Genomic DNA, 12,332 nt, shown 5'->3' with positions numbered 1-12,332 from the left:
TTCCCCGGAGACTCCAGACTAGCAGCCTCATTATTATCTGGAACAGTGAAATGAAGGGAGGTCTATGGTGGTAAAATATTTCCTATGGTGCTCAGTGGATCCTGTGAACTCCCACGGCCCTCTGGGTCGATGCGTATGGTCCTGAGGAGAGCTGTCTCCATAGACACCTGTGTTACCAGGGCATGGGTGTCAACAATGCCTCCCCTGCTTCCCAGCCCTCATCCAAAGCCCTCCCTGTTCTCTTCTCCCCAGCCCTCCTTATAGTCCCCAGCTCCCTAGTGCCATTTTTCACAGCAGATACAGAGCTTTGAGAGGGGTGGTGAGATCCCTTTCATTCCCCACTGAGAGCGAAGCTGCAAGCGCAAGGCACGATGTTAGTAGTCAGTGCACAGGCAAAGACAGAGGAGGAGAGGGGTACTAGAACCCCTAGGGTACTTGGCCTATCCACAGGGGGCGCTGTACTTGAGAAGAGCCATGAGACCATGGGCTTACTGGTAAAATGCACATGAGGGGGTACTTCAGGGCTACTCCGGGCAGAACAAAGTTCAGTTGGTGGTACAGTAACCAAAAAAGGTTGGGAATCACTGCCCTAGTGTTTGCAGGGCTTTGTGGTAAGTAGACCCTTTTTCGCCCCTAGAGCAGAATTTGACAAGAATTTGGTCTGTGCGTGTGCCGCTTGCTTCATTGAGGTGGCTTATTTGTAAAATGTATGTGCTATGCGTAAGAGTGCCGTTATTACATGAGTGAATCTACAGCATACACTTTAGATAATATAGATGTTAGCCTCTTTTTGTTCACTTTTTGAATGGCTTAAAGAAACACATTGATTCCAGGGAGAGAGAAAGACAATGAGCCCTACCTCCAGCACATCCTCCTGTTTCCATGGAGATCAGAGAGCCAATCGGATGGCCCAGCTGCGGACTGTACTACCGTGAGCAGAGGAGAGGTGGTAAACGGATGGGGATGAGATTCTGTATGTATTAGAGACAAAAAAACGACATTCTCCCTCCTGCAGATTATCCCCATGCTTTAGACGGCTAGCCCTGTCTCCTCTGCCCTTGGCACGCGTTCAGTGTTAAACGGGCATTCTCCCAGTACCCTGCTCTACCACTCCATCCTCCCCGAACTTTTGGACCTGCCTCGTTACATCAGAGCTCGCTCTGGCTGGCTGGCTGTTTGTGACTGAGAGAGTAAGAGTGTATGTGAGTGTGTGAGTCTGAATGCACACGCTGCTGCTCCCGTTGAGTTGAGTCCCATTGACGAGCCTGGAGGATGGACAAGCCGAGCGTATGGCGTGCCGTGGCGAGCAGCACCGACCCCAGGCGTCCCCGCAGCGAGTCCAGCACGCCGCCCAGGGGTGGGACTCACCCGGGCAGACCCAGCTCTGCCATGTCCTACCGGCTATACGACATGTGAGTAGTAGCAGTCCCTTCGAATCGTCATGCTGTATGAATGGAGCTGTGGCTGGTGAGGGAGGGAGGCTGTGGCTGGGCGAATGCAGCGGTGCAGGCAGTGGTCCTCCCATCCTTCATTGACGAGGATGCGGTGTGGCACTTTGTTATTGCAGTGTCTCCAGTGTGTGTGTGTGTGTGCTGAGTCACCTAGCTGGCGCTGGCAGACCAGACCTTGCTCTGTCCTCTCAGCCTGTCTGGAGAGGGGATGAGTTTCTGGCTCTGCCTACAGAGCTCTCTCTTTGTAAACAACCACGTCCCTATGGGGAATGGTGGTCATGTTGTGGGTTGTATTTCTGTGTGTGGTTGACGGGTTTGTGGCAGACATGGCTGTTAATATTTATATAAAGAATACATTTTGATTGCATTTGTTTCCCTTTTTGGTGATTTTGACAAAGATATGATGAGGGATGTTCATTGATTTCTGTTATGTACTGGGAGATTTGTTCCATTGTTATTGAAATCACTGTCATTTAGTTGTTTTGAGTGGCTGTGACGATACTGTGGCTGACTAGGAGAATATGACTCATTTTTGTGACGCTGTGACAGCTTCTTGTTTAGCGCGTGATTGCCTCCTAGCTCTGACGTGTGTGTGTGTGTGTGTGTGTGTGTGTGTGTGTGTGTGTGTGTGTGTGTGTGTGTGTGTGTGTGTGTGTGTGTGTGTGTGTGTGTGTGTGTGTGTGTGTGTGTGTGTGTGTGTGTGTGTGTGCGTGTGCGTGTGCGTGTGTGTTAAGGATGCAGATGATACTGCTTGTGTGGTGAATGTAATTTTTGGGATGTCGATGCTCGCTTCTTCACTGTTTGGGATGTTTCCTGCTTGTCTCTCCAGTTCAGCGTCCCTTTGTCATCTCTGTAAAGGTCTTTGGCTGTGAAAGGACACACGAATCATATCATATACACTGCATTCGGAATGTATTCAGACCCTTTGTCTTTTTCCACATTTTGTTACGTTACAGCCTTATTCTAAAATTGATTGATGAGGAAATGTTTTAATTTAATCTACACACAATACCCCATAATGGCAAAGCGAAAAACAGGTTATTTAACAATTTTTGCAAATGTATAATAAATAAAAAAACATAAATACATTATTTACACAAGTATTCAAACCCTTTGCTGTGAGATTTGAAATTGAGCTCAGGTGCATCCTGTTTCCATTGATCATCCTTGATGTTTCTACAACTTGATTGGAGTCCACCTACCTGTGGTAAAGTCAATTGATTGGACATGATTTGGAAAGGCACACACTTGTCTATATAAGGTCTCACCGTTGACAGTGCATGTCAGAGCAAAAACCAAGCAGGTCGAAGGAATTCCAAGGATGAGCTCCAAGACAGGATTGTCTCGAGGGATAGATCTGGGGAAGGGTACCAAAACATTTCTGCAGCATTGAAGGTCGCCAAGAACACAGTGGCCTCCATCATTCTTAAATGGAAGAAGTTTGGAACCGAGACTCTTCCTAGTGCTGTCCGCCCGGTTAAACTGGGCAATCGGGGTAGAAGGGCCTTGGTCAGGGAGGTGACCAAAAACTTGTTGGTCACTCTGGCAGAGCTCCAGAGCCTTTCAGAAGGACAACCGTCTCTGCAGCACTCCACCAATCAGGCCTTTATGGTAGAGTGGCCAGGCGGAAGCCACTCCTCAGTAAAAGGCATATGACAGCCCTCTTGGAGTCTGCCAAAAGGCACCTAAAGGACTCAGACCATGAGAAACAAGATTCTCTGGTCTGATGAAACCAAGCTTCACGTCTGGAGGAAACTATATACAACCTATCCCCACACTTGTAACAGGATTTGTGGAAAACGTACAGATTTTGGGAAAGTTAGCAGAATTTTGCGACCCCAAACTCGACACTCCCACGTCTCTTGTTTTGTTGGTTGTCTCTGGTTCGGCTGCGGGATGTGTCAGAGTTTCTATTTCGGTGCAGGCGCCTGTGCCAAAATCTGTGTTCCAACATGACTCCGCGCAGGGCTCGTATGACTGAAAAAAAAGAGGTGTTCGTCATCACCACATAATACGTCACTGTGGGTGAATAAACAATGACAAAGCACTCCCCGCCACTTGTGTTGGTAAACAGCTGAGGAATGGGGCTTGAGAAACATTTTTGGTTGTTTTGGTTCTGTGCTGCAGCGATTTGAAATGACACAGTGACTATGAGCTTAAAGCGCAAACTGTCAGCTTTAATTTGAGGGTAGTTTCAACCATATCGGGTGACCCGTTTAGAAATTAATGCACTTTTTGTACATAGTCTCCCCATTTTAGGGGAACGAAAGTATATGGGACAAATTCACTTACAGTACCAGTCAAATGTTTGGACACACCTACTCATTCCAGGGTTTTTATTTTTACTATTTTCTATGTCGTAGAATAATAGTGAAGATATCAACACTATAAAATAACACATATGGAATCATGTAGTAACCAAAAAAGTGTTAAACAAATCAAATTTACATTTTATATTTGAGATACTTCAAAGTAGTCACCCTTTGCCTTGATGACAGCTTTACACACGCTTGGCATTCTCTCAACCAGCTTCACCTGGAATGCTTTTCCAACAGTCTTGAAGGAGTTCCCAGATATGCTGAGCACTTGTTGGCTGCTTTTCCTTCACTCTGCAGTCCAACTCATCCCAAACCATCTCAATTGGGTTGAGGTCGGGTGATTGTGGAGGCCAGGTCATCTGATGCAGCACTCATCACTCTCCCCTTGGTCAAATAGCCCTTACACAGCCTGGAGGTGTGTAGCAGCAACCAAGAGTCCGGTAGAAAAACAAATGATAGTCCCACTCAGCGCAAACCTGATGGGATGACATATTGCTGCAGAATACTGTGGTAGCCATGCTGGTTAAGTGTGCCTTGAATTCCAAATAAATCACAGACAGCGTCACCAGTAAAGCACCATTACACCTCCATGCTTCACGTTGGGAACCACACATGCGGAAATCATCCATTCACCTACTCTGCATCTCACAAAGACACGTGGTTGGAACCAAAAATCTAAAATTTGGACTCATCAGACCAAAGGACAGATTTCCACCAGTTTAATGTCCATTGCTTTGTTTCTTGGCCCAAGCAAGCCTTTTCTCATTGGTTTCCTTTAGTAGTGGTTTATTTGCAGCAATTCGACCACAAAGGCCTGATTCACGCAGTCTCCTCTGAACAGTTTATGTTTAAATGTGTCTGTTACGTGAACTCTGAAGCATTTATTTGAGCTAACATTTCTGAGGCTGGTAACTCTAATGACCTTATCCTCTGCAGCAGAGCTAACTAAATAACGAAAAACCCTTGAATGAGTGGGCGTGGCCAAACATTTCACTGATACTGTATATGTCTAAACACTTCTGTTAATGTGGATGCTAAGATGATAACAGATATGAATTGTGAATAATGACGAGTGAGAAAGTTACAAAAAAAACTCCCCTGTTATTGTAATGGTGAGAGGTTAGGATGTCTTGAGGGTATGATATTTGTGTGATTTTATTATTCATCATTCAGGACAATCCATAATCACATTAATATAGATGTTTAGAAACATATTCTATTCATACATTTACCATTCATTTCAATTTGGCACAAAATAATCAAACTCAACCAAAACAAACAGCAAATGCATCCAACACATTTATTTGTCAAGTCAAAAGTTTGATCTTATCAATGTGCGCTGCGTCTATTGGAGCAAATACGTCACTCTTTACTACTTTAATACACATTTTAAGTTAATTTGTCCCAAAGCGGACAGTCCGCACCTTAACCTCGTCGTCATTGTATCATTTCAATTCGAAAGTGCTGGAGTACAGATCCCCAAAAAACATTTGTGTCTGTCCCAATACTTTTGAAGCTCACTGTATAACCATTTTCAAGTTTATAGACAGAGCGATGGATACAAGGACTGACCATCCATCAGATCCAAATGATAGTTTTAATCATGTTTTGAAGCTATACAGTGTTTTGTTTACCTTGCCATTGTTTACAAACATTTGAGGGGGAAAAAATGGCTTATTTTAGGTTCTGATGCGGTACAATAGTTGAACTAATAGTTAATAGTTGAGCTAATGAGGAATTAGGAGGAACTAATAGTTGAGCTAATGAGGAATTTCTAAGTCATGTACGTCAAGAATCAATTGCTACATGTCATGAATTTAACAGTACACAAATGGATGTAGCGTCTCTGGACTGGGGCTTTAAAGGAGGGATGTGGTCAAAACACACACAGACACGTTGCCGTACACACACACACACACGCTCATTGTGTAACATGAACTGCAGTTGTTGCTGTTTTTTTTTTTTAGGCGCATAGATATGCTTGTCAGTTTGACACAAATCTGTATACTATAATCTGACTGTGTTTGGCTTGGGACGCCTCCCCAATTTAACTGTCAGGCCAGTTTCCTTCTAGAATTCCAGCGTAGAACCCCTGTTCCTCATGGAGGAAACCCCTGTTGTCTCAGGCCAGCAGATCAGACAGGGTGGTGGAGTAGATGCGATGTGCAGATCAGACAGGGTGGTGGAGTAGATGTGAAGTGCACGGCTAAGGGGTTGTAGGGATATTTAGGCTATGATATACTTATATAAGTTTGACTACGTGCTCTGGGAGAAATGTGTTAAAAATAGTACAGCCATGTCTCTCCAAAAAGATCTGTAAATCAGCAATTTAAAAAATAGATGTTTATTTGAAGAGTTTGTTGACTCTGTCTTTCCTTGTGTCCTAGGTGTGTATATATTTTGCATTAGTATTGTTGCCCAGCCCCAACACTGTTCAGTCCCCCCAGTGCCTGCTGCTCTATCAGAGTGCATGTACAAGACACCCTGGTCTCACCACTTACCTCTGCACTGGTAGACTTCAACTGACTGTGTGCAGATACAGCAGGCTACACTATAGTCATTTAGTTCATGGTATTTCCTGTTACACAGACCACACCATTTCAATTCCAGATCATGAAATATCTTGAAGCATGCTTTGTCATCTCCCTATATGGGCCAGCTACAATGCTTGTTAGGCATAATGTCTAATTGTCTATTGTGACCTTTTGACCTTTCTGCATAGCATATCAACTAAGAGCTATTATTGCTTTCCTATGCTGGCAGAGATCTACACATTTTGAAGGAAAGAGTAGAGTCAAACAATTACATGGAGTGGATGTACATTCTGGGATTTCACGGTTCATATGAGATCATGTCAAAGAGTCTCTGGAGGCACGTGCTGCAGCTGTAGTGTAGCTGGACGGCCGAGGCACCGATGCAGGGATGCCCCATACCCCGTTATTAACTGCCAGGCGGCATTGTGAAGCCGCTGTCCCGACGACGCCAGCGCCTACGCTCGGGAGGCTGGCAGATGAAAAAAAAAAAGCGTGTGTCGCCCATCGCCGCCAGGCACTGGCAGCACATTCCTCTGCTTTTAGCCCGGAGTGCGTGGCGACACACTGCACAGCGCTGCAACTGCAGAGTCAGGCACGGGCCTGCTTAGTCAGAGAGCGACTGCATAACGTACTGCCACAGCCAACGCTTGGCTCGTATCCGATTTACATTCTACCATTTCAGAGGAAGTGATGAATAGAAATTCCATTTCATGGAAGGAGGAAACGTATATTTTCAATGAAATGGCCTGTTGTTCAATTCTTGGAATTATTGACTGAATTGAAGTGGAATTGACCGTTGAGTGATCGGAAGGAAAGATGAAATGTATTTGACCCCCCCCCGTGCTCAAGCCGGCCATTACGTAAGACCGTGACTTTGTAAAGCATGCCGCTCTCACTGCTTGGCCAGACACTACACAGAGCATTCTGTTTCACCCGATCTAGTCTGCACACGGGGCACGTCGCCACGGCCCTGCAAGTCGCTCACTACGCCAGCCACGGGCTAATGTGCAGATACAGTCACAATAACACTGTCACTCTCTCACCCTGCCCTGGGCCACTGTCCCCTGCCGTCATAGAGACGTGTAGTATTAGTAATGGGCATTATGACAGGATATGCCGTCCGATACTGTACAAATGTTTGGAACACGCTCAGGGTAACGTTCTCTCCGCTGCTTGGGAGCTGTAGTTCTCTCGGGGGTATATCTCAGGGAGCTGTAGTTCTCTCAGGGGTATACTCTAGTGTTTATGAGTCCGTGGATTGTGACATCCCATAATAGGCCCCTAACATTGCCGACAGCAGCGTCAGGCACTGAGACACAGAGGCACAGTGGGGAGGAGGGTTTCACAGAGCCGCAAGTGCCTGCAGAACATTTTGTTCCCTAGGCCAAATATATACACATTTATGGGGAAGTATATTTACATGCTACTGTTATGTAATTACAAAACATTGCATACATTAGTACATTTATTTTCACCGTACTGTGACTGAAACTCTTATTGCATGTGGTTGTCTTCAACCGATATAGGTCTAACAGCATGCATGTGTAATATTAATCATCCTCTGGTTTCATGACTGGTATTTCCGCGGGATTTACTTGGCACTAGATAATTCTAGCATGAATTTAGAGCGTCACGGTTGTGTGCAATGTTGTCACAACATTATATGCTACACTGTACGCGCGATGCACTCAAGTCACCGTGCATAGTCTTACTTCTAAACCATGCCGATGTCAAGAAAATATAAACTCACAAAATCACGAAAAAGGCTTTCTCGCCCCGCTCATAATTGACATAATGGTGAAACGCAACAATTCATTGTAACGTGTATGTTGTGTTACACATGCAACACTTTTTTGAGCTCTGTCGCGGCTGTCTAAGTATGCTCTCTTTGACAGGGAATACATTGTTCTCCATCAGTTCTGTTACACTGGCTCAGTAAGTGAATGGCCTTCACGATAGTAGGATTAAAGACGGAGAGGACATGGGTACCACCTTCCACCCTGCAGCCCTGGATCTCTCCTCTTTCTTCTGCTCCCTTCGCTTTCTGCTCTCTACTTTTAAACACTCCTCCAGTTTTATGCTAGTCTTTCCTCTCTCCTTCCTCCTCGTCTCTTTTTGCTTTCTTTTGATCTCTCGTTTCTCCTCTACTATTTATCTCCCTCCGTCTCTCTTTCGTCCTCTTCTCCCCTCTTTTTCTCTCCCCGTCTCCCCTCTCTTTCTCTCCCTCCTCCCCTCTTTCTTTGTCTCTCCATTCTCCATCCTCCCCTTCATTGACTCTCTCTCTTGCTCCTCCACCTCTCTTCTGCACGGTGCTTTAAGACTTGACGGCTGTAGTGTTATCTCTGTGATAAGAGAGGTTTTACTGTAATCTACGTTAGAGAATCTCCCCGCTGCTCTGCTACTGTATGAGCTCATCTGCCCTTTTATACTGCAGCTAACATGCATGTCAGACAATCCTCTCGATGCTAGAGCTCCAATTCCCCTTTCCCCTAATGGTCTTGCATACAAAACAGCTACAGTGTCTTCAAAGTATTCATACCCCTTGACTTGTTGCACATTTTGTGTTACGGCCTGAATTGAAAATGTATTACACATATTTATTTTCTCACCTATTTACACACGTAATGACAAAGTGAAAACGTGTTTTTAGAAATTTTTGCAAATGTATTGAAATGTAAATAAAGACATGTCTCCTTTACATACGCTTTCGTACCCCCTGAGTCAATACATGTTAGAATCACCTTTGGCAGAAATTCCAGCTGCAAGTCTTTCTGGGTAAGTCTCTAAGAGCCTTCCACACCTGGATTGTTTTAAAAATGATTCTAGCTCTGTCAAGTTGGTTGTTGAACGTTGCTAAATAGCCATTTTCAAGTCTTGTCATAGATTTTCAAGCAGATTTAAGTAAAAATTGTAACTAGGCCACTCAGGAACATTCAATGTCGTCTTGGTAAGCAACTCCAGTGTATATTTGGCCTTGTGATTTAGGTTATTGTCTTGCTGAAAGGTGAATTTGTATCCCAGTGTATGTTGGAAAGCAGACTGAACCAGGTTTTCCTATATAATTTTGCCTCTACTTGGCTCTAAACTGTTTATATTTAGTATCAAAAATCCCCCAGTCCTTGCTGATAACAGGAATACCCATAACATGATGCAGACTGAACCATGCTTGAAAATAGGAAGAGTGGTTCTCATTGTTGTGTTGGATTTACCCCAAATATAACGCATTGTATTCAGGCAGTTTTACTTTAGTGCATTATTGCAAACAGGATGCATGTTTCGGAATATTTTTATTCCGTACAGTCTTCCTTTTGTTCACTCTGTCATTTAGGTTAGTATTGTGTAGTAACTACAATTTTGTTGATCCATCTTCAGTTTTCTCCTATCTCAGCCATTAATATCTGTAAATATTTTGGCCTTGGTAAAAATCCCTGAACGGTTTCCTTCCTCTCCGGCAACTGAGTTAGGCAACTGAGTTACGAAGGACACCTGTATCTGTGTGGTGACTGGGTGTATTGATACACCATCCAAAGTGTAATTAATAACTTCACCGTATTCAAAAGGATATTCAGTGTCTGCTTTTTTTTACCCATCTACCAATAGATACCCTTTGTGAGGCATTGAAAAACCTCCCTGGTCTTTGTGGTTGAATCTGTGTTTGAAATTCACTGCTCGACTGAAGGACCTTACAGATAATTGTATATGTGGGGTACAGAGATGAGGTAGTCATTCAAAAACCATGTTAAACACTCTTATTGCATTATATGCAACTTATTGTGACTTGTTAAGCACATTTTTACTTAGGCTCGCCATAAATACTTATTGACTCAAGACATTTCAGCTTTTATTAATTTGTAAAAAAAGAAGAAAATAAAAAAATCAAACCTAATTTGACTTTAACATTATGGGGTATTGTGTGTAGACCAGTGACACACAATCTCAATTGAACACATTTTAAATGCAGGCCGTAACACAACAAAATGTGGAAGAAGTCAAGGGGGGTGTGAATACTTTCTGAAGTCACTGTATTTCTTCTGATTTAGAAATACAACTGGCTACATGCTTGGGGTTATCATAAAGAATTACCTTCAAGTGCTCCAGATGAAACGGCTTTATGAATTCGCTAATGCTGTATATTAATCAGAGAGAATTGCATGTTGTTTTCCCCCTCGTAAGCCAGTTCGATGGCTACTGGTATTGGAATGAGATATGAATAAATTAAGTTTGCTATTATATTTTGTGTGTGATATGTGTGATATGTTTCTGAATTGAATCAATTTGGGGAGGAAATGTCGTGTGTGTGTGTGTGTGTGTGTGTGTGTGTGTGTGTGTGTGTGCTGCCTTCTGATTCAGAGGGGTTGGGTTAAATGCAGAAGACACATTTCAGGTGAACGCATTCAGTTGTACAGCTGACTAGGTATCCCCTTTTACTGCCGTAGACATTTGCCAGAAGACAGGAGCTACTGTAGCTGCCACTAGGGGGAGTGCAATTCTAAGGGATAACCATCCAGATTGTCTTTTGCTGTGTCGGAGCACACTGATATGACTCCTTGTTCTTAGTTACACAATGATCAGGCTGATAAAAACACCATCCTTAATCATATGAGAGACTAAGTATAATCACAGTTAGTCCTCGAACTTCTAACATCCATCCATGAATTCATCCCCTCATTTTTTAAATTTTTTTATATATTTTTTTTAACCTTTATTTAACTAGGCAAGTCGGTTAAGAACAAATTCTTATTTCCAATGACGGCCTAGGAACAGGATGTAATTCCCTCCTCTATCTGCATGCCATCCCTCCTTCACCCACCATATTCCCATTGTTCTTTCTCCCTGATTTATTCTTTCACTGTCTCTCTACACCTTATGCCACCATATTTCCTTTCCGACATCCTATAGATCGACCACGGCTTCTCATCTCCTCATCCACCCCTCCCCCTCTCCTGGATCCCCCTGCCCCATGTAAAAGTGCTGATCTGTAGGCTTCCTCTCATCGCACAGGGCGCTGGGCAGGGGCCATTTCTCTTTGTGTTTGTTGACTTCACGTTCACATCTCCCTCTTCGTGGACGGCTGGACGCCATGAGATTCTCCTGGCGGATTATCAGTGATTGACTAGGAATGTTAAAGTGAGTGGGTGTCACACTACTATAATGCCCCATATCGGTCTGTATTAGCAGACCGCAGTGCACTGGATAATAGAGACAGTGGGAGCATGTCAAGCAGATCAGCTCATTCATTCTGATTGATTGCTCAACTCCACAGTGTGCCCTTTACCCGACTTTCAGTTTGCTGGACCAGCAGATTCTTATTAATACAGCACCATGAGGATATATCTCTAGCGATAAAGAAGCCGTATTTGTCTTCTAGCTCAGGGTTTCCCAATCTCGGTCCTGCCCCCATTAATTGAATCAGCTGTGTACTGCTAAAATGAAATGGGGGACACACCGTTATTCCTCCACCAACTGTACGGTTGGCGCTATGCATTCAGACCGGTAGCGTTCTCCTGGCATCCGCCAAACCCAGATTCGTCCGTCGGACTGTCAGATTGTGAAGCGTGATTCATCACTCCAGAGAACGCGTTTCCACTGCGCCAGAGTCTAATGGCGGCGAGCTTTACACCACTCCAGCTGACGCTTGGCATTGCGCACGGTGATCTTAGGCTTGTGTGCGGCTGCACGGCCATGGAAACCCATTTCATGAAACTCCTAACAGTTCTTGTGCTGACATTGTTTCCAGAGGCAGTTTGGAACTCGGTAGTGAGTGTTGCAACTGAGGACAGACGATCAGCACTCAGCAGTCCCGTTCTCTGAGCTTGTGTGGCTGAGCCAAAGTTGCTCCTCGACCTTTCCACTTCACAATAACATCACTTGCAGTTGACCGGGGCAGCTCTAGCAGGGCAGAAATTTGTCGAACTGACTTGTTGGAAAGGTGGCATCCTATGACTGTGCCATGTTGAATGTCACTGAGCTCTTCAGTACGGGCCATTCTTCTGCCAATGTTTTCCTATGGAGATTGCATGGCGGTGTGT

At 44.3% G+C, this 12,332-nt stretch overlaps 1 protein-coding gene across 3 annotated transcripts in view; it reads left to right on the top strand.

Moving 5' to 3' along the window:
- LOC129830406 (IQ motif and SEC7 domain-containing protein 1-like) overlaps positions 1 to 12,332 on the top strand; it is a 176,379-nt gene that overhangs the window by 88,416 nt on the left and 75,631 nt on the right. The window contains exon 1 of one of the 3 annotated variants that reach the window (XM_055892962.1): positions 1,093 to 1,412. The exons of the other annotated variants lie outside the window; for them this stretch is intronic. Coding sequence (XP_055748937.1) covers positions 1,273 to 1,412 — 140 coding nt within the window. The 5' untranslated portion in view covers positions 1,093 to 1,272. Of the gene's footprint in view, positions 1 to 1,092; positions 1,413 to 12,332 lie in introns of those variants that run through there. 3 annotated transcript variants of the gene reach the window in all.

This window comes from Salvelinus fontinalis, chromosome 31 (assembly GCF_029448725.1).
Source record: "Salvelinus fontinalis isolate EN_2023a chromosome 31, ASM2944872v1, whole genome shotgun sequence".
NCBI classification, from domain to species: Eukaryota; Metazoa; Chordata; class Actinopteri; order Salmoniformes; family Salmonidae; genus Salvelinus; species Salvelinus fontinalis.
The sequence above is the reverse complement of the archived record's forward strand: the minus strand, read 5'-3'. Positions and strand labels throughout refer to the sequence as shown.